General features: G+C 39.1%; 2 protein-coding genes across 2 annotated transcripts in view; one reads left to right on the plus strand and one right to left on the minus strand.

The window, feature by feature from the left end:
• Window positions 1–23,874, plus strand: part of LOC310638086 (uncharacterized protein) — an 880,437-nt gene that overhangs the window by 440,462 nt on the left and 416,101 nt on the right. The gene's annotated exons all lie outside the window — the stretch shown is intronic.
• Window positions 8,108–22,015, minus strand: KCNS1 (potassium voltage-gated channel modifier subfamily S member 1). Its single transcript, XM_083358843.1, has 2 exons — window positions 21,032–22,015; window positions 8,108–10,683 (listed from the first exon to the last, which is right to left on the minus strand). Exons 1-2 carry the CDS (start codon window positions 21,995–21,997, stop codon window positions 10,249–10,251), a joined length of 1,401 nt encoding a protein of 466 aa, XP_083214969.1. The 5' UTR covers window positions 21,998–22,015; the 3' UTR covers window positions 8,108–10,248.

The raw sequence follows: 23,874 nt of genomic DNA on the forward strand, positions 1-23,874 counted from the left end.
CAGGATTAAAACAACAACATCAATAATAATAATAATAATAATAATAATAATAATAATAATAATAATAATAATAATAATAATAATAAAAAGTTGGAAGAAACCTTGGAGGTCATTTAGTCCAACCCCCTGCTCAGGCAGGAAACACTATATCATTTCAGACAAATGGTTATCAAGTCTCTTCTTAAAAACTTCCAGTGTTGGAGCATTCACAACTTTTGGAGGCAGGTTGTTCCACTGATTGATTGTTCTAACTGTCAGGAAATTTCTCCTTACTAGTTCTAGGTTGCTTCTCTCTTTGATTAGTTTCCATCCATTGCTTCTTGTCCTACCTTCTGGTGCTTTGGAGAATAGCTTGACTCCCTCTTCTTTGTGGCAACCCCTGACATATTGGAACACTGCTATCAAATCACCCCTGATCCTTCTCTTCATTAAACAAGACATACCCACATAGGAATATAGTAAGGGAGCAACTAGGTATCATGGATTATCAAATTAGTACTGTGAATTGATAGTGATGAGAGTTTGTATTTGGGATCATCAGTTGAATAATTAGGAAAGATTATATGGTCTGTTTCAATATCAGTATGAAGACTAAAATAGAGTTCTCTCTCATGTTGTTTGTTTAGAAGCAGAAGAAGCTACCTTATATTGAAGCAGACTATTGGTTGATCCAGATTATATTATTGATAATGCTGACATCTCTCCTAACCCTGCAAGAAGTTAGCATAGTTTGTCCCTGTGATTGTCTACTTGCAAAATGAATTTTTCACTAAGCTAAGCCCCACCAGTACAGCCCAGGGATTAGGGAAATGGTGGACATTGTTTCTTTAAACCAGGGCAGCATCCTAAGTGAGCATCTAAATTTCCCCCAGTAGAAATAGTTTTATTTTGTTCTGAAAAGAAGAGAGGTTTGCATTACATCATGTGGATCATAAAAGCCATTATGCAATCTGTTCTTTTATAAACAACAGTCCAAGGCTTTGGTGAATCATGATAATATCAGTATTGTTCATCCAGACTTATTCAAGCATTTGAACCAGAGAGGAGCAAAAGAAAAGATTTTTTCCCCTCTGCTAGGCAAGGGAGCTGTCTGCTTTCTTTCAGAGGTTGAGCAATCCAAGGCAGAAGCTTAGGGCAAAGTAACTATATGGTTTTCCCAGGGACATATCAGGAGGGACTTGTCTTTCCCAATCAATGAGTTGTGTTGATCTACACCTCCACAAAAATTCTGAACTTTTGGTCAGCAGAAAAGATGGGGCTGCAACTGTACTGCTAGTGGAAAGCAGGAACGAGAATAGCACCACATAATAAAACCATCCTGCGTTTTGTTTAGTAACAGGGAGGCATATCTATGGAGATTCTTAGTCATCCAGGTGTTGGTTGTCCCAAAGGGGCTTTTTCAAGAGGCAACTGGACTTTCTTGGTTTTTTTTTTTAAGACATTTCACTTCTCATTCAAGAAGCTTCTTCAGCTCTGACTGGACAGTGAGGAATGGAAGGATTTATATTCCGTGCAGACAGCTGGTCATTTGCATCCAGAAAAATTGCAGACTACAGGAACCATTGTTGCACTTCAATTAGAGATGTAGACAACACAGACTCATCCCTATCAGCCTGCACCTGTGTTCAACATTGAAGGGATGCAGGGCAGAAAACATCCTGCAGAAAGCACAGCTCCACAACAGTCCTTTCAGCAATTCCAAGAAGGTTTCACATCCATTTGCACTACTCAGATGACTCTTGAGGACACAAACCTCCAAGTGTCCTCAATGACTCTCTAAAAGAATGCAATGATCAGCTGTCTGCAAGGAATATAAATCCTTCCATTCACCATCCAATTAGAGCTGAAGAAGTTCCTTGGATGAGGAGCGAAATGTCTTCAAAGAAAAACAAGAAACTCCAGTTGCCTCTTGAAAAATCTCCTTTGCGACAACAGGAAAACATGCCTGTGGCTTAACCATCAAAAGACAAACCTCATAAAAAATTAACAAGAGCCAATTTAGGTGAAAGATCCACCTATTCCAGCATTGAGACTCACAAGCAGGAGAGGAAAGTGATGGTTTTCAATTATTGCTCCTCAGAACCTGGGATTGTAACAATGTCTGTGATTTACAGTGTAATATGCCAACATTAACACAACCGATAAGTCTGCTTGTAATGTTATAGCAAATTTGCTGAAACCTACTGGCATATGGTAAAATATTGGTAGCGTAAATCATATTTCAAAGAATGCAGAGATGAAGAATTATTTTATGGGAACAATAGTTTCATACAAAGTAAGTCCCCCATCTTTTTATTGCTATGCTAACATTAACAAATAATTGAAAAAAATAATTAAAATACTCAGAAAGAGTTGTAGAAGAAAATTTGTAAATTATAGAGGTGAGCCTGCACAGGGAAATGTGCTCTACTGATCTGCCTGATATTCAAGGTAAGAGTTTTTAGTGATCTAAATTTTACTAGTTAATTTTGTTTGCTGTGGTGGTTAGTGGTGATAGATTCTAATAATTGAGGGGAAACTTATAATGACCATATTATGACTTACTGCAGGTACAATGCAATTGTCTGTGACTGCATCCCATGAAGTCTGAGTAATGAGGACTGTTCTATTTGGGATACAATGATTATGAATGCACTACTTGTGTTACTATGATTATCTTGCCCCTTGCCCTAATTCAGGCTGGGGAAATCACAACCATGTTTTTCTAGTAACAAAGTTCCTGAACTATGGAGGACCTGGTGTGTTAGGGACTTGGGAGACTGAAGTGGCAACTCACATGAGGAAACTAATGTGTGATTTTGATCAACTATGCAATTTTTAAAGTTATCATAGCAAACCTGCCAAAAGCACTTTAAATGGCAGCATAGTTCATGTGGTTCTGCTGCAAATTTAGCACAACATAAAGCAATCATATTATTGAGCTGGGTCCAGATGTAGTGAGTACACCCACTGAAATTGAAATTGATGATGGACCTAACCCTTTATGGGTTCACATATTTAGCCTGGAACTCATTGTGCCTCACAATCGCAATATTCTGCCTCAAATCACACACGTACTGGAACCATTATTTTCATGGTGGGTAAACTTCTCCGTCAGAATCCATTTATATCCCATTCATAAATCCCCATCTGTATGTTCTAAAATCTTACATCTCTCACTGGATTCTGCCATTCCCAAGGAGAAGAGAAGATGTTAATTGGCTATCCTTATCCATTTGTTGCAAGGGTGTTTATTTCAGCCTGCCTGGAGGCTGTCATTAGACCAGGGGAAAACAAAGAAAGGGAAGGGGGGAGAGATCTGGTTTGTATCTCCGATTAGAATCTGAAAGGGAGGAAGGAAATGTTGTAAGGGCATGGAAGATCCCTTTTCCCTTGGAAGGTTTTGACAGCTGAACCTTAATTGATCCGGGACTGACCAAATGGACTGAGGGGAGGGGGGTTTCAATCGGGGACATGTTAAAAGTACCAACCTGTAACACAGTTTTCAGATCCTGTCTAGATTTCCCACTGACAATTATGTTTTAGTAAAAGTTCCTTTTTGGACAATTCTGTCTCCAAGAGTTCTTCTTTCCTAAGACGTGGATTCAGGTGGGACCTTACACTGCCTATTTTTTATACAACAATGCATTAGAAGGCCCAAAAAGAGAATATTCAAGCATACAAAAGGATTTTGTATTGGATTGTACTATATATCTGTACTATATATCTTGCTTTACTCATTATCCCGCCACTAAGTGCTTCCTTATTGTTGATTTAAAGTGCTGGTCACCAATTCTTGAGCCAGCAGAAAATCATATTGCCATAACATTTTCTGTTCCTCTGCTGCAGTAGGCAATGCTAGCAAATACAAGGTAGCAAATGATGCTAACTTAATGTACAGAACATGTTAAAGAAAGCGATAGGTGGGTTCCCTGTTTTATTTTCTTTCCCATCCACCAAATATCATGAACCAGCAGAATATGGGATGGATGTGGGGGTGAAGGAGGAAGCATGTTTTGACAGATGGCTTGGCACCTATGATAGCTTAGCTTTCAAAATTTACTGGTTTTGTGCAAATATTTTATATAGGTCCAAAGTGAACCAATCAGCTGATAGTTGGATTTCCATGTTCGGATGAAGCTGAAAATAGAAATAGTGCTATGCAGAAGATTACTAAACCCATGTTTCAAATATGATGAGCAGATTTGGTAGTATTCCAAAGAGTCTTGGACCTGTGTTCAACTTGAATAATTGAGACACATGAAGAGGTTTGTAACATGGAGCCACAGAAACTAAACCATGTCTCTCCTTGTCCCCAATTTTACTACATGCCCCTCCACTATCGGTTAGATGTGAAACAATCCAGGTTTCCAACCTGGGGAAAGGTTTGCAGAGCTGGTGAGTACAGAGGAAGAGTCCAGTTTGCAAGAAATAGATTCAAACAGCCTAAAGAACAGTACGTAAGGATATCTTAAGGCTGCCCAGATGAGAATTATGTAAACAATATTAAGTGAATATAGCAAAAAAAGAGAGGCTGTTGTGGCAAATTAATATGGTGGTTAAGTGCAAATGGGGAAAGGCTCTTAGACTGGTAATTGGTGAATACTTTTCAGGGTAATTCCTCACTTGAGCCTATCCTTGGCAACTCTACCCAGCCTACTTTTGTGTACCTTTCACTAAAGAATTTGTTCTGTCATGTCTTCATCAGGTCCCGGTTCAGAGGAGGAGGAGTTGGAATGGGGACCATCCGACAGAGATGGCAGGTTTCCCCTTGGAATGTTTGGAGAGATCAGGGGCTGAGGACGATGCTGTCCCAGGCCTCTCCAGCATTGGGGGAGGTGGTTGAACAGAAGGGGAGCTGCCTGCCCTCACAAACACAGGCAGCGGTGATGACAGACAGCAGATTCCCTCTGATGAGGATCAGCTGCCTCCCCCACTCGATCCAAGGGCAGGGAGAGGGAAGCAGAGGGAAGCTCAGAGGAGGTCTGTGAAGCTGCTGGTGAGGTGGACACCCTGTCCCTTCTCACAAGGAACACCTTGCTTGAGCTGATTTAAGTAAAGGGGGAAGGTGTCTTCGTTGGGAACAATTGTTTTGCTTCGGCACACACTTTCCCAGCCATTGTAACTCTGCTTCAGATTGCATTTCTGTCCTATGGACTCTGATCTTGTTTGTGGACTATGGATCTTGCCTTGAACCATGTTTATGACTTACGGACCTTGCCTTGTGGACTTTGCGTCTTGTTTTTGGGCTATGGACTTCCTCCTTGCCTTCTGAATCAACTCTGGTTACTATTGTGGGACTATGATGAATTGACTGTGGGTGCCTGCTTTTAGGAAAGTTTGGGGTATAGCTTTATTGGAGATTGTAGGGTCATTTGTTGTGGGATAGCAGAATAATAAAAACTTTATTGAAGCCTGCATCTGTCTAGGCCAGGGGTAGGCAACCTTGGCTCTTTTATGACTTGTGGACTTCAACTCCACAAGCTTTGCTGGCTGAGGAATTCTGGGAGTTGAAGTCCACAAGTCATAAAAGAGCCAAGGTTGCCTACCCCTGGTCTAGGCGATATAGATCGTAACAGTTTCATAGATTTTGTTGTTGGCATTTCTCATGCAGTTTAATATGTTCCTCTTAACATTGTTAAACAGTGGCTTTTCTTTAGTGAAATATATTGAATTAAACAATGACTAATTCTAAATTAAAAATGTGTTGAAAGATAATTTTGCTGCAAATATTGTGACTAAGATACAGATGGATCAAATTTGAAAACAAAAACTAATATATTACAGAGCAGTGAGACTGAAACAAAAACTTACCTGACAAAAAACTGATTTTAATTTTCTTGCTGAATTCCTTTTCCTAAGTTATTCCACACATTAAACCAATATGGCACCCAGTGAAAAACTTCACTGGCTATAGAAAGGTATTTTTAAACTACAATTATTGTCAGTGTTCAGCAATACTTTATTTATGACCATAATGGAGCCTGCCAATTATGATCATAAGTTATGATGGTTGTAAAACAGGACATTGTACGACTGACCCGATTTTGCGAACTTTTTTTGCAGCAATTGTTAAGTGAATGCTGTGGCTGTTAAACAAACCCATTGTTCACTATGGGGCATTTTTGCCAAAAACTGGAAGCAAATGCCATTTTTAAAAATAAAACATTATAAAGTGTGATCCTGTGACCATGGCATGCTGCAAACAATTGGAAAAGTTCACTTGGCAGGTTGCCAAGTGAAGGCACATGACCATGGGGGTGGTGCAGCTGTTGGACCTCCTGAACCATGTCATAAGTACCTTGTGGGGGATCCATCACAACTTCTTAGCAATTGGTTGTAAGTTGAGGGCTACCCGTTACTCCAGATATACTGCGTTGGAATTCTCCAGTGATTCATGAAATGTGTGGCTATTCCAAGCCCTCTGTTTTCCATAGGACTCCAAAGTCTTCTTTAGGTCTTTGAGAATATATTTCCTGACAAGTTTTTTCCTCTCAAGCTATTACAGTATACTCACTCTATTTTATCTTTTCTCTGCCACATACTGTAGCTATTAAAGGCAAACTAACAAATCAACCATATCCAGAATGAGATATCAGAGCAAAATATCCAAATGCGAGCTGCTATTAAGGAGGGGGCTACCATAAATATCTTCCATTTCTAAGTGCTTTAGATCAGGGTAGGCCATCTTTTGGCAGGCAATGAGGCTGACAGCCACAGGGAGAAGGCGCGTGATATAAGCGGATTATGGTACTTTGGAGAAAACTTGATGTGCATATGTTTTTACTTTTATCCGTGATACAGACAGTCTTCAATTTACAACCACAAGTGGGACCACAACTTCTATCACTAAGTGATGGAAATGGCAATTTTGTGATCCCAGAATGCTGCAACCTTTGTAAATACATGCCAGTTGCCAAGCTTTCAGATTTTGATCATGTGACTGTGGGGATGCTACACTGGTCATAAGCATGACTGGATTGTAAGTCACTTTTTTCACTGCCATTGTAAGTTTGAACGGTTGTTGAATAGCAGTAGCAATATCAATATCACTTAGACATATACCGCTTCACAGTGCTTTACAGCATTCTCTAAGCGATTTTACAGAGTCAGTATGTTGCCCCCAACAATCTAAGTCCTCATTTTATCGACCTGGAAGGATGGAAGGCTGAGTCAACCTTGAGCTGGTCAGAATTGAACTGCCAAACTGCTGGCAGTCGACAGTCAGCAGAATTAGCCTGCAATGCTGCATTCTAACCACTGTGCCACCACAGCTCATAATCATGAATGATCATAAGTCAAGAACTATGTTACGTCAATCTTAAGGCTTAGGCTTCAATTTGCCAACTGTTTGCCACCTAAGGCTAGCAGGAAACTTTGGTTTTCATGAATCATGACCAAGGTATGTCAGCAGGCCTGGGGGTCCCAGAGGAGGCTAAAATTTTAATATAGCTCCATTATTATTAACATCTACTTTCTTCTTTGCCTAGTGGTTTATGTATGTTTAAATTAATGACTGATTTATATTTTGAATGATTGTTTTTATGTATTTGTTTTATTTCATTATGTATGTTGCTCACAGTCATATTTTGTGAGATGGGGGAGGCTATGTAAATTTAATTTAAAAAAAATAAAAAAATAAACCCATATGACCATAAAAAGGAGGCAGGAAATATGCAGGGTAGATATTTGAACTTCTTTGTCAGAGGGGCAAAATCTGAAGTATCTGAACAGAAATGAAAACTCTTATTTTCAGTGGGCAATGCGCACTTCTTTGTAGCCTGTAGCAATTACAAATGAAGGGAGAAAATTCTATTTTGGTCAGTAAACAATTACATAACTCTGGGACTCATACTTGTGAAGAGAGAGAAAGCAAGCATCTTTCATCTAATTACTTTTAGTGGAATTCACAGGTTTTCCCCATCCATCACTCTGACATATTTTAAATTCATTAAATCAGCATATACCCACTAATCTATTTTAAGATTGCAACTGGTAGACCGTAGGGCTTTACAATTCACAGTAACAACTTTCTTTCTTTCTTTCTTTCTTTCTTTCTTTCTTTCTTTCTTTCTTTCTTTCTTTCTTTTTCTTTCTTCCTTCTTTCTCTTTCTTTCTTCCTTCTTTCTTTCTTTTTTCCTTTCCTTTCCTTTCCTTTCCTTTCCTTTCCTTTCCCTCCCTGCCTCCTTCTCCCCTCCCTGTCTAGGGCAGGACATTTCCCGTATAAATAATGAGTACTGGGAGATTAACCATCTCCAGTAATGAGCTAAATATATGTAGTAATTAAAAAACATTTCATTAAGTAGAATAGAAAAGGCAGTGCTGAGCTGAGCTCAGTTCACAGTGAATACCTGGACATGTCTATCTAATCATTTTGGTAATAGTAATAAAAAGAAGTGTCACATTATTTTTTCCAGGATATCTGTGTATTTCCCTATCTAGTCTCTGTAGTCTGTCCAGTTTGGTCTAGAGCAGAGATTCCCCAACGCCCAGTTTATGGACTGGTACTGGGCTGCAACATGCCAGCAACCAGTCCGCACAAACAAGCAAAGCCCCATCCGTGGGATGTAGACAGCACACAAAACCAAGCACTCCACGGTAACAGTCCCTGGTGCCCAAAAGGTTGGGGACCTCTGGTCTAGAGGCCTAGGATGCCTGGTAGTGTCTCCCATCCTAGTACTAACCAGGCCTGATTCTGCTTAGCTTCTGAACCCAGACAAGCTGAACTTATCAAGTACACTTGTCTTGTTCTGTGTAGAATAACAATCAAGTTAGAAACAGGAGCATATGTTGCTGGAGATGATGTATTACAAAAAGTGCAGAAATTATATCCTTCTAAATATTGGGCTACAAATGCCAGCATTATACTGACTGAGTAGAATTAATTAGAATCCAGCAACATCTGGGAGATGACCAGTTCTCTATTCTTAACATAAGAGGCATTGGGATGATCAATATCATGGAGTCTTACTTTACATGACTATAATCATGAGGGAATACAAGACCAGTTAGATAAAACTAAAGGTTTATGTAATTCAGCATATTTTTCTCACAGTAGACAATCAAATATTTCCAGGAAGCTCATCAGCAAAGCAAATCATAATACCGATAAATCTACCTTGTGTATGAGTTTGTCCACACTTTACTTTTTTTTTCTAATGACTATCAATGCACTTTTAGCAGCACCCTATCCCCCAATTAGGGCATCATAATAGAAGTACATCCTTTTAATCTGTACCCTGAGTTTACCATCAAAGAATTTTATTGGATAGCAATGAGAATAAGGTATGGAGAGGGAAATGGGAAAGCTGGAAAGGGAAGGAAAATATTTATATCATCCTATATATCATGCATAGATTTGGGAGTGCAAAATTAGCCATAGATTATGTAACATTATCGTGACTTTTGCTCCAGTCCTTCTTCAGGACATCAGCTATTACAATCTTTTCTATTTATCTTCTATCAGCTTTGGATCAATTTAAAATCTTTCTAGGTTATGCTGGTAGCTTCCATGGTTTCCATCAGACAGACATTTATAAGGCAAGTTAGAAGTTCTTTCACAATCTCAATTCTGTGGAAGCCACAAACATTATTTGTTATAACTTTACAATCAGTATTTCATTTCTTTGGCAATCTTTGAAGATAAATTATGAATCAAAACATTAAAATGTCTGGGGGAGAAAACAATACTATGAAAAAAGTTAACAGTGTGGAAATATTTGGTTGCGTGTAGATTCAGGATATGAGGTGAAGAATAGCTGCAGCTATTGAATGTCAGCTGAAATAAAGCTGTGTTTTTAAAAGTATAATTTGCATATTTATTAGATTCCAAACTTGAATTTCCAGCCCAATCCAGGTACTTGGATGTCTGCCTGTAAATTACACTGTGGGATGTGGGATGCTAGAAGTATTATTGCCAGTACAATACTCAGACAGAAAAGCTTGTATTGATGAATCTACTTTCTTTTGTTGCTTTGAAGGAATGCGATACAGACGGAATCTTAAACTATTTTGTCCATTTTGCTCCAGATGTCCCTTGACGGACTGAGATTTGAATTAGTTATAATGTACACTGGCTTGGAAGAATACTGAAAATCCAGATGTATAAGGTCAGTGTGTTTTCTGCAATGGCTCAGGAAGAGGTTACTTTATACATGCTTTTGGAACAGATCACTTTTAATGAATAAATCCATAAGGATGTAGTTAAGGGTTTTGTTGACCATCTTGCTACCAATTTGACTTTTTTCTGATGCTAGATAAGTCTTCAATTCAGTAGACTGGAAGGATGTTCCTGGTGAGATCTTCATCTCTCTGGTAAACTTCACTGAAAGCATCGGATTCTTGGCTTGGGTAATTCTCAGACTCCTCTGGTTCCTTCTTGTCACTGTTCCGCACAGCAGCTTCAAGGGCCTTTTGCCGGCGATAAAAATGGGAGAACTTATTGAAGATGATAGTGATAGGCAGTGCCACAACCAAAATCCCACCCAGGATGCAACCAGAAGCTGCCAGCTTGCCGGCGACAGTCACTGGTACCACGTCCCCATAGCCTACAGTTGTCATGCTAACTGTCCCCCACCACCAGCAAGCAGGAATAGTGTCAAAACCAGTATCTTCCTCCTTTTCTGCAGTGTAGGCTACTCCAGAGAAAACGGACACCCCAACAGCCAAGTATAGAAGCAGAATTCCCACTTCTCTGTAGCTATGCTGAAAAAGAAAAGATAAAAAAGAAAAAAAATATGGAGGTACGTAGTTAGGATCAATAACTAAAAAATAGTATGAAAGGAGACCTCATTCTTTCAATGCTGGGTTTTCTACCCTTTGAGTTGTATCCCTTTCTATTAGACCACAGTTGACTAAGATCATGATTGAAATTTAGAACAGAACACTATTTTGCCTTAGCACGTTTCCAACAATCTCTTTCATTAAAAAATAGCATGAAACAATAGTACTTTAATACCAACATCATTTATTAATTTTCTTTCAATGATATGTGCATAAACACATCTGGATTAATGCCCTCCAGATGCTTGGACTGCAATTCCTATTCCCCTCAGTCAATGACCCATGCTGAAAACGATGGAGGTTGTACTCCAGCACATCTGTATTGGGCACAGTTAATGTTCATTTACTGTGGCAGGCAGTAGCATTCCAGAGTTTGAGGAACAGATTAATGTTAATGTTAATGTTAATTTAATTTATATACCGCCCTTCTCCCTGGGGACTTGCAGGTAGATTACTTGCAGGTAGATGCTAAAACTTCAGCATTCAGAACAGAGATATTCCTTCAGTGAGTTACATTAATAAAAGGAAGCCAGGAGATCTTGCCTATACCTATACCAGGGGTAGGCAGCCTCGGCTCTTTTATGACTCATGGACTTCAACTCCCAAAATTTCTGAGTCAGCATAGCTGGGAGTTGAAATCCATGAGTCATAAAAGAGCCGAGGTTGCCTACCCCTGACCTATACCATCATTTCTACTGTCAATACCACTAACATTTTAGAATTCCCAGGCTCCCATCATCTTGGTTTTTAATTTTAATTTTAAAATTTTTGTTCTATTTTAATTTGTTTTGCATTTTGTAACTTTTATTATATAGTAAACTTCCCAGAGTCATTGTATTACTGAGATGGTTGGCATAGGAATCCAATAAATAAATAAACAATAAAGATCAAAGGTCCGTGATCTCCAGACAGAAGTTACTTTCTAGGCTCCATCCATTCTTATTACTTTTCAGCCCTGAAGAGCCTGGGTTGTGATACAAACACCATTTTTTCACACAGTTGCAAGTTTTATAATTGTAATATTTGAAATTACTTGTGGTGCATGAGGGTGGCTGAGATTTTAATGGTTTAAACATATGTAATATACATCCTCATTTCTTTCCTAATGTTTATGAGATTAGAATGGGGAGGTGTTTTTCTACTGTAAGGAAGCTAACTTAATTAGGAACAGATATCTTTTGCTTTCATTAAAACTGAATGTCCAACATTCAGTTAACTTGTTCAGCACTGCTGCTCTGATCTGTGCCACTTTACTTGGGAATAACCTACAACAAATTCATTTGTCTTACTTCTGAGCAGATATGAATAGGATTGTGCTATGATTCTCATTTATGTAAGTGGGATTCACACATTCTAACTGAATGGAGGATTGTGACCCATCTGCTCCCTATTGCACCATTTCATATATTCTTGTCAAGCAAGACAACTTTCCAGATCAATGAGCTTTTTAGCATCTGTTCGAATATAAAACAAAGTATTTTTCTATGCAACATTTCTGGGACTAATGCAAACTTTCCAGATAACGTATCTTATTAATGCTTTGGTGCTTCTTTGGTTTCCAAGGACAGAAGGACAGAACGTGGTAATGGCAATAATCACTCTAATATCTGCTTTTAAGGACAAAAGTTGTTCCTGAACTCTAGACTGGCGCCATCAGTCATATCTCAGTTTGTATTGAGGCAAGATCTGCATCTGGCAGGGAGAAGACAGATGTCTTAGTGGCAAATAAATACCTTTCATTCGCCTATTTTATAGGTTTACAGCAAACATATAAAACGGGGATGTCTACTCAGTGATTCAGAATGCAATATGATCCCTAAACAGCTACAAGTAAGATCAAGATATGTACTGATTTCAGATCTGGCATCTATAATTTTATAGGACATAAATAACTGAGGAACAAATGTGTTTCTGTTGTCCCCTTCCATTTTCCTGGATCAAATCTGGCAATCTTTTTCATGGTCTATCCCTTTTATGCAATATGATTGAATATCCATAGCCAGTTCTCAGGATAAAGGATCAGAGGATGCAGCCCTTCCGGTTCCTGAGCCAAGAAGACAGAGGTATCAAGCTTCTTTAGTTGCTATGGTCCCAAACAAAAAAATATTTGTGCTGTCATTGGAGATTTCTTTCATTGTAGTCCCTCTTCTGCCTTCCTTGCTTTCCCTGTAGCATAACAATCACAACCACCATGAAATCATATGATTAGGGAAGATGGAAGAAGCTTTGGGAAGAAAGCTGCAAGTATCCTGGCAAATCACTCTCATGAGCCCTTCAGCTCCAGAGTTCAATCTTAACAGGGATTAAAGAATAACAATCTTAATTTGTTTTTTTTTATTTACACACAGACATTTCCTGTAACATATGTATAAGAAATCCATGCTCAGAATTGATTGGATTTGTCACTTGCAAGAGCTATTTGGGCAAAAATCTGCTATTTCCCAAAACAGATATCAAACTATAATTGTTCTGAGGCCCAGCAGGAAGATCAAAACAAGCTGTTGCTGGAAGTGAGGCTCATATAACCAAGACCATTGACAAAAGATACCAAGATAATCGATCAATGTTAGGCCGGCATGGTAGGTGGGAAATTGAAATTCCTTTTCAAAAATATACAAGGAGTCCAGCAGATGCAGTAGATAGGCTCAATCCAGAATAGAATAAGGACTCTCAGAGCAGGCTATTTATAGGCATGGCACAAGAGAGAAATAGAAAGAGACAACCCAGTACAGTCAGTCACAAAATGAAGCTGCCAACGAAAATGACAGCCTACCGACAGCCTAGGCAGAAATGTGGAACAACTCAAAATGTATTCATTCAAATATACATAAGAAAGAAGCAGAGAACATGGTTAAGCTGCAAGAAGGGAAAATAATATGACTAGTTAAGGGCTAGGAAGTCCAGTGCTTTGAGGAAAGAGAAAATGATGTGCACCAAGGAATTAGGCACAGACTGAAATGTGCAGTTTACACTTGAATAGAATGGGTTGCAGCCTCTGGATCAATAATACATTTCCACTTTTTAGACAAGCCATATCATTTATTTTCATCTTCTCACTTCACTGGCTGTTTGAATCGAAAGGAAAGCAATAAACCAAAACATTCTTAGAACATTAAGGCAGCAATAAGAAATGCACTTCCCAGGAAGCAGATGCCGCATTACTGCTGCATACTCTCTACTTTCTCTATCAAGAAGCCTGTGCTTTGATCTCAATATAAATTGCCAGTGGCATCTCCAGCACTCCTGGTGTCTCTTCTGAAACAGTTTAGTTTATTTGATGAAGCCAAGCATAATATATTAGAGTTAGCAATTTAACTTCCTTTGTTTCTTTATGAAGCCATTTGTTAGTAAGGGAAGGAAATGGGCTGCTCACTCCTAACCCCTTTATAATCAAAACAAACCTATATAACAACAAACCAAAGCTCTCTTCTTGGCCACCCAGTACAGCTGGCCCATAAGCAAGTATCAGTGCCAAGAAGATTGCCTAGGTCTAATCAAGATTATATCTTACTTACTGCAGGAAGGAGAGTTTCCTTCAAATGAAACATTGATTTGATTTGTACATTGTCCTAGTCTATAATTTGTTTAACAAAAACTGGACTGCTTAAGTTCATATTATAAGCAATATTACCAGCGTATGTTTGTGGGCAAAATGGCCAGGTTCATACATAAAACTAAATTATAGTTAAATACACTATAAATACACTATAATTTTGCTTAGTATCGTGTGTGAATTTAGTCACTGGAGAAAGAAAAGAGGAAGCAAAAACAGCATTTTTAGTACTTTAAAAATATGTGACAGTGGTTTGGTCAACAAATTATTACTCAAATACCCAAATCTGTTTTACTGTTTTCTCTTTCTCATACACCTCATACTCTCTCTCATAATCAGTTCTTTTATCCAACGCCTCCTATTCCACAGAACTTTTGACTTAAATGCTGTAATTCAGGGGTACACAATACAATGTCTTTTGAGTTTGCAACTCCCATCAGATCTAGTTAATGTGGTCAATGATTTCTGACAGCTGCCCTTCAAAGCATCTGGCAAGCCCTTGGCTGCTTACTTGAACTTTAGTTGTAAATAACAAATGAGATGACATTTAGCTTTATCTAGCTACATTTATGTATGTTTTTGTCTACTCTATAGACTTAAATTAGTCATAATGTATTTTCCAAAGTGTAAAAAAGCCAACTGCTTAAAAGACGATAAGGTAACTCCAACTTGGTCCAGGAGAAGAGCCTTTTCTGCTGTGGCCCCCTCTCTTTGGAATATTTTCCCATCAGAGGTAAGATCTGCCCCCACATTCCTAGTCTCCTGGAAAAGTCTAAAAACAGCTCTTGGCTGTTTGGCCGGCTACATTAGGGATGGCTGACGGGGTAGATAACATTCTCACCCCCAGGTTGCCCATCATCTTGATTCTTAACTTTCTAACATTTTATTCTAATTTTAATTGTTTTAGTATCTTTAAATTTTATTACATTGTAAGCCACCAAGAGCTGTTGCATTAGTGAGATGGGTAGCATAGAAATGTAATAAGCAAACAAACAAATGTATTCTTCTTCCTAGGAAGGAAATTCAATAATTGGGATGTTATACTCCTATTATCCTTAGCATCCTTTTCCCTTTTTTCAACTTTCTTCCTCCAATGTTTGAATTTATATTGAAACCAGCAACATTATGTAAATACTGTATCCTGATTAGGTTTGGGATCAATGTACTGCACTCCCTTTTTATGGCATCCTTTCTTACATGACTGTTTACTAAGTGTTCTATTCTCTTTAGGAAAACTAAAAAACACAAAGAAAAAGTCTTTGTTAAAATATGAGGAAACCTACTTTTGATACCATCGACCATGGTATCTTGCTGCGACGTCTCAGGGGGTTGGGAGTGGGAGGCACAGTTTTTCAGTGGTTCTCCTCCTACCTTCTGGTGTTGGCAGTCGGTGTTGGCAGGGGGGCAGAGGTCGACCTTGAGGCCTCTCATTTGTGGAGTCCCTCAGGGATCGGTCCTCCTGTTCAACATCTATATGAAGCCACTGGGTGAGATCATTCGTGGTTTTGGAGTTTTTTATTTCGACCCCAAACCACCCCAGTGATGCCCTCGACGTGATGTCCCGTTGCCTGGAGGCGGTCCAGGTCTGGATGGGGAGGAACAGGCTTCAGCTCAACCCTGACAAGACTGAGTGCCTGTTTGTGCCGGCATCCCGGGAAACTCCGATTATTCCATCTCTTGCCATGGGGGGTGAGGTATTACCCTCCGTAGATAGGGCGCGCAACTTTGGGGTCCTTCTAGACTCACAGCTCTCTTTAGAAGAGCATATTGGAGCTCTGACTAGGAGGGCCTTTGCCCAGGTTCGCTTGGTGCGCCAGTTGCGACCCTATCTGTATCGGGATGCCTTGCGTACAGTCACTCATGCGCTCGTGACCTCTCGTGTAGACTACTGTAATGCTCTCTACATGGGGCTACCCTTGAAGTCCACTCGGAGGCTCCAACTGGTGCAGAATGCAGCCGCGCGAGTTGTGCTGGGAGTCTCCCGATACTCCCATGTTACACCTTTGCTCCGCGAGCTGCATTGGCTGCCGGTTGTCCTCCGGGTGAGATTCAAGGTGTTGGTAATGACTTACAAAGCCCTACATGGCATGGGTCCAGATTACCTACGGCAACACCTGCGGCCGGCGTCAACTTCCCTCCGTCCAGTGCGCTCCCACAGAGAGAGCCTCCTCAGGGTGCCTCCAATCAAAGAATGTCAATTGGTGGCCCCTAGGGGGAGGGCATTCTCTGTGGGCGCGCCAGACCTGTGGAACCGCTGGAATCTTGTCTAGTCCCTGAAAAACTAGACTGGGAATACCAGAGCTATCAGACTGGGAAATCCAATTAAAAAAATAAGCAATGGCAAATCACTTCCATAATGCTGCATGAAAAACGTACAGATATGTTCACTAGGAGCTGAGTTTGACTTAAAGTCTTTCTTATCCCAATCACAAACTGGTACTCACTCAGATTAATGTGCACCCAGTGTATTTAGTGCTCAGTTATTTAAAATATTTTGTTCTGCTTTCTTACTACAAAACATGTAAAGCAGCTTACAAGTATTGTAAATAAATAGAATCAAGGGAGACCCATCTTTCTTACTGAACTGAGTGGGAGAAAAGTTTTCATTTTCTATTCAAAACCAGGATTAAAGAAGGAGAGAACATACATTTTCAGTGTTGAGGCTTACTGCAATTTTTTTTAAAAAAAAAGGTTAAAAGATGTTCTCTCATCTAGGCAGTTTAGGATGAGGATAATGGCTGAGAAGTAGACCGATAGGGAAAGACACTCAAATTTCCATACTATAACTATTCCATTAAAGGCCCCACCTCCAAATCAAATGAAGCAGAAGCACTAATCACTTTCCAGGAACACACATGGATCATGCATGATTTAAACAGAGATGGCATGGCTTCCCCTCTGCTCCTTTCCCCATTCATATCACGCTCTAGATAGCCTATCAAACAGACATTAGGCTTGGGGATGTTGATTCCATCTGGTTTGTGAAAATTAATTATTGAAAAAAAGTTAGTTGAATAAAATTTAACAGTCTCACTGGGGGAAGTGATTTGGGAAAGTCAGGACTGACTGCCCTCCACCTTCAGGAAGGGCAATGAACACTTCTAGTTCACAATGGTCCGTGACACTTTGGTGAACATTTACTGTAATTCTAAGGTCCCCTAGAGCAGGGGTCCTCAGCCCCTGGGCTGTAGTCCGCCTCCAAACCTTTAGCTGTTCAGAACTTGCCCGCGAAAGTGGTGGGCAAGCTTGCATGAACAAGAACACAAGCTTGTGTGAACAGTGGGCGAATGTGTGCGCATTCACACTCTTATTTGTGCAAGTGGCAGGCGTGCATGCCCACCGCTTATGCAAATGGGGCTGCGAGCATTCATGTGCCTGCCACGTGTGCGAAAGTATCCCCTCCCCCCCCCATTGCAAAAACAAAAAGTTTGGGGAACTCTGCCTAGAGAAGGAGAGGTTGGCTTCCCTTCCCAAGTGGCATTTAAATGGGAAGTAGTGTATGCTGCCTGCTGTTTCATGTCCTGCTTCTATGTTCTGTGGATGCAGTTTGGAAATGCTGTTCCACTAAGCTTCTTGGGTAAGAAGGCAATCAGCACTACAGGTATATATGGTGAGAGAGAAAAAAAACAACATATACATTTAATAAATAAACAAACAAAAACTTTTCTGAAGGACCTGAAACCTTACATGGACTTTTTGTTGAAAGAAGAAGAAAAAGTGTTATGGAGGATTAAAAAGATGTGGACAAGTTGGAAGCTCAAGGCATTTGTATAAAATTCAAGAGAGAGGGAGAATTATTACAATACATTACATTTTATGCATTGATTTTCTTTACTTTTTTCTTTTCCGGCACCTTTTTCCTTCCTCCTTTTCCCTTTATCTTTTTGTTTAGATTTGACTTTTATTTTATGTAAAATTTTATAAAAAACAAACAAATAGATAATAAATAAATAAATAAATAAATAAATAAATAAATAAATAAATAAATAAATAAGATTGTGTGAAGGAAGTGGCAGTTCAGGTTATACAAAGGAGAATATTAAATGGGCATTGCTCAACAAATTGCACAAAGTGAACATAAATGTGAACTAGCACCAAACCATTTTTTTTCCTTCATCAAGATTGGGGGTATCTCAGAGGCTAAGAGAGAGCTTGTGGAGTTGAAGTCAGAAGGAAGACATTCACAGTTAATATCTTCAGCTATTCTTTCCGGTTGTTTGATGCTTATAGCCCCAGACTACAGCAATCCCTTGGGAATTTCTGGACTGCCAGATACAGTGTATTAGTCTTCTGCGCATAATATTTTGATTTTATACTAGCTAGAATCTCTCTCAGAATTCATTAGAGTTCTTTGAAGCAGATATGGCTTTTCTAGACTTACTGAACATTACAAGCAAAGATTAAAAATAAAGACAGCAAAAGAAGGAGATCACCCTTCTCAGTCACCTATTCTGACAACCAGTCACGTGCACACATCAGCTGGCCCTGAAAATCCTGGTGCCAGATGGTGCTCTTGCAGGTCAGCCTTAGGCTGCCTGGCAGCAAGCCCATAAATAAATGAGCTACAATCAACCAAGCTGAACAAATAACACAAAGTTTTAGGACTGAAGATGGAAAGTTTACAGTTTTGCAAGATTTTTGTTTCCCAGCACTGTCTGCTTTCCTCCTCCATATCTTCTTTTTTATGGTAAGGAAGCAAAAGCCTGAACAGAAACAAAGCTAACTGCAGAGGACCACAGTAGAAACCTCTCCCTGAATTCTGCAGGGTATAGGAGCTCAATCTGTGTAAATATTGCATTTCAAACAGGCCATGTTAACCCACATTCCATGCCAAGACTTAATTTTGCCATTACATAAATCAAACAAATATACCTTTTGGAGGCCAGACAGGATACAGGAGTATTTCACATTAATTGCATATATAGAGGAAAGGACAGATATAATTATACAGATTCCTATCCTATCCTATCCTATCCTATCCTATCCTATCCTATCCTATCCTATCCTATCCTATCCTATCCTATTTCTATTCCATTCTATTCGGTTTTCAAAGGAGGTTGCAGTGGATATGATGCTAGATAGATATAAACAAAACTGAAGGAAATGTGGATGTTGATAATATGTGGGAATTATTGGTAGGAACAAGGTTTACTAACTCATTTGGGCTTTATAACTCTGCATCATGGTTACTTTCATTCTGTAGTATGCTAATTTAACTGCCAGCAAATTTGGAGAATGACATAGCAGCAAACCGATTGGAAAACGTCAATCTAAATACCAAAATCAAAAAAAGAGACTTAACGGAGTAAGTAAATTATCATACAATAGCTATAATTTCACACGCTGGCAAAATAATGTTCAAGATCATCCAACACAGATTAGAGCACTACATGGAAAAAGAGAAACCAGGCATTTGAGCTGGCTTTAGAAAAGGCCAAGGAAGATGAGACATTATTGTTGACTCATGCTGTATAATTGAGAAAGTCAAAGAATACCAAAGAGAAATCACTATGTACTTTATTGATTATAGAAAGGTATAAGGTGTCCATTATATCAGACTGTGGAATGTGTTTAGAATAATGGGAATCCCAGGACATCTTATTGTGCTCATGAGAAATCTACACAGAAGTCAGGAAGCCACAGTATAGATGACACATGGCAAAACAGACTGGATTCAAGGTGACAAAGGAATGGGATAGAGCTATATACTTTCTCCATTTTATTCAACCTGTATGCTGAACATATACTAAGGGAAGATGGATTGAAAGAAGTTGAGTAACTTCATCTTCATTGTGCTGTGCTAATGACACCACTGTAAAAGCTAAAAATCCAAAGGATCTACAAAGTCTAGTAATAAAAATCAAAGAGCAAAGTGAAAAATATGACTAACAATACATATAAAGAAAATTACCTGGTATTACAACCAGTTTTCAAACTAATAATGAAGATACTAAAGAGATAGACAGCTTCTCCCTTTTAGTATCAGCAATCAACAGTAAAGGGATAAACCGTCAGAAATATACTACAGAATAGCCCTCAGCAGAGCAACTATGAAGAATGCCTTGAAAAAGATAGTCAGATACTGTGAAGAGTCTATACCTACAAAGATCAGAATAAGGCAAGCAATGATATTCCCACTCTATGGAAGTGAAAGAATTGGATTTTGAAGAAGCAGGATAGGAAAAATATTGATGCTATTGAACGTTGGTGTTGAAAAGGACTCCTGGGAATATTTTGGACAACTAAGAAAACAAACAAATAGATCATTAAACAAATCAACCCAGAGTTCTCACTGAAGTCACAAAAGACTAGGCTCAAATTATTATACTTTGGAAAATTAACAAAGATCTAGTTTTCAAGAGAAATGCTGGGAAAAGTGAAAAGAAAAAGAAGAGGATGATCAGCAGCAAGGTGAGTGGACTCAGAGTGGCCATAACTGCAGCACTGGAAGACCTCAAAGACCAGGTGAGGGCCAGATCATCATGGAGAATATCTATGTGATCACTAAGAGTCAACATGGTTTGATGGGACATAATCACACAATAATCAATTAATGTAACTGAGCTTTAAAAAAATCAAAAGCATGAGTAATTTCAGCAGGTTGAAAGCAGAGACACATTTAAGATTGAAACAAGACAAAAGTGCTTTTGACTACACTGTTGATTATTTTTTTCTAAGAAATATGAAATAAAAACAAATGAGCTAAAGCTCATTTACCTTCAAGGTAGCTCCTAAAGACCTCAGGCCTGTTGAATGCCTTGCCAGCTTCAGCACACGGAATATTCTCATAAGACGAAACACTTGCACCACCTTACCCACATTTCCCAGTTCTGAATCTGTCTTCATGGTCACATCTACCCAGAGGGTGAAATAGAAAGGCAACACTGAGATAATGTCAATCAGATTGAGGGGATGCTTGAAAAACTTCCTCAGGTTTGGAGCCAAAAGCAAGCGGGCAGTAACTTCAAATGTGAACCAGGAGATGCAGAAATACTCCAAGTTTTGCAACACAGAGTCATCCTTCAACTTGCCCTCCTCATCAAGTTGCTGGTACTCTGGCATGCTGTGAATACACATGGTAGCTATGGAAACCAGCACAACACTGATAGACAGAAAGCTAAAGAGTTTGCTTGGGATGGAGTATCCTGGATTTTCCATGGTGAGCCAAAGGCGCTTGCGCAGGTTGCCACAGCGGAGCGTACTATAGCGAAGCAGGTCATGATTAAAATCTAGGATCTCATCTGGGGATGTATCCACACTGCTAACCTCACTTTCCTCATCCCAATTGTGATAATGTCTCTCCAGTTTTCTTTCATGATAGCGATAGCTGCAGCAGGAATCCAGAAAGAATTCATTAATGCCCCAGTATTCTATCTCTTGGCAAAAGGAGAAGACACACAGTTCCTCCATCACATGCAGCTTGCCAGTCTGATAAAAATGGAGCACATATAGGAAGAAGCCAGGATTCCGATCAAAGTAGAATTCCCTGGCACTCACATCATAATCATCACACAGCTGTAGGATAGATTCTTCAGAGTCACAGGAAAGCAAACGCCCAAGCCGAGTGTCAGGAAATTTGGAGAGGGCACTCGAACTGAGTCTCCTTCTCAGGCCGCCAACATTGATGTTGATGACCTCATCCTCAAAATCAGACTCCCAATAGTTTAATCTCCTGTTGACCATGATCAGTAGAGACGGGGCTATTTTGGCCTGCAGACAACACTGAAACAGAGAGAAAAGAGAAGATTCTTTGCTTAAGCTAATTGGGGAAAAAAATCAATTATCCAAAACATCTAAAGGTAGTTTTATGCCTGAGAGTCCCCTAGCTATTTAGACTGTTTGTTATAACAAAGAAAGTTAATTAGTTTTACAGCTAGGAGTGTACATGTGCTTTGATCATATAGTTTAGAAAGAACCCCTGGTACACTTTCAATTAAAGGATTTTTTTTTAATCCAGAGCAAAACTGACATTTGCAATCTACGTTTTTCATGGAACCGCCAACAGGTTTTTCCCTACACAAAAAACAGAAGGGGAAGATTATTCTGAATGAAAAAAAACAAGGTACTGATTCATTCCACTACTGTAGCTGCTGCAACTTCTTTCATTTTGAGGAGATGTGTCTGTAATCACACAGGAAATGAAATATATGCCTCTGTTTTCTCTATGGAATTACAGCAAAAAAGTGATGGACAGAGAAGAATTATACACATCCATTTGTTTTCGCTAGGAAGTGACTCAGATGCAAACTATTGATAAACCTCACCTCAAGGTTTTCATATGGAGGATCAGAGAAAGCTACCTTATACAGTCAGATTCTAGGTAATGTGGCCCATAATTATTGCCACTTAATAGCGGTGGCTCTCCAGAATTTCAGGCAGGAATTCTGCCTAATTCATTTGGAAACACCATGGATGAAACCTTGACACTTTCTACATGTCAAACGGAGGTAGGAATTGTACCAATGAGCTATGCTACTGGGTCAGTAGCCTATTCATAGGTTTTGTTTTCTTTTTCTACAGCTGACATCTTATTCCTTCAAAATGTCGACTAATTGTTCAATATTGCAAGGATAAGATGTTTTTCTGAGAAAATTAAAACCAAAAGCCTGTGGGGATCATAGAAAGAAGCTTCAGGTGTCTTTAGAACCTGCCCACACCCAGTCAGATAGCAGGGTCCAAGGCATTGTTCCACAAAAATTAACATACAGCTGATACATCTAGCTAAGACCCAACAATTTTGCCCAAGATGGAAAGTCTAGGAAATTGACAGTATTGACAGCTTTAAACTAAACTGCTGATGACTGCAGATCTGGAAGAATGTAGATTTTAGTTCATATCAAGCATGCTTGCCTTCATCAGTGGGTGAAACTCTATGAAAGCAATGCAAACAAACAGATCTAAATGGAGTTTTACATCCCACAAACTCTAGCTCTGTATCCAAAACAGAAGATCCTAAAATACCAATTTTTGTCAGCAGAGTAAGTGGCATAATTTCTTCAACAGGCCAAGGATGATTCACCTTTGAATAAAACTAAATTTGTGTTACCACACCATTTCCTACACTCAGTTATGCTTTCCAATGGTTCTCGGCCAAGTTGTTGGTAGTGGATTTCTGTGATTCTACTTGTCTTGCACATGTTTAATCTTAAAGGCAATCTGATTAATCAGGCCCAGGTAATATAAGAAAAGAGGATAAATAAATATCTAGATGCTTTTACAGAGAGAATCCTTATCTAACTTAATGATCCCCAGATTTGCTAAACTTTGCTAACCATGTTAACTATGCCAGTTGGGAGATTAACAGGAAAAGAATCTATATTTTTCCAGAGGGCACCATTCTGGACAATTTTCATCTAAAATAGGTACCAGATAGATTCTTTGCCTGATTTTTCAACACAGACAAAAATAAATGAATAATCAGAGAATAGAATTAAAGAATAAAAAATATTAAGGTTGTAAATGCTGCAAATAAGGGCATAAGTTAATTGGGAAACTATATGGCCTAAAGACAAAATCAAGATGAAGCAATAAAAGCTATTCCTAAATAAAATTTAAAACTT

This window comes from Vipera ursinii (assembly GCF_947247035.1).
Source record: "Vipera ursinii genome assembly, chromosome: 3".
NCBI lineage: Eukaryota > Metazoa > Chordata > Lepidosauria > Squamata > Viperidae > Vipera > Vipera ursinii.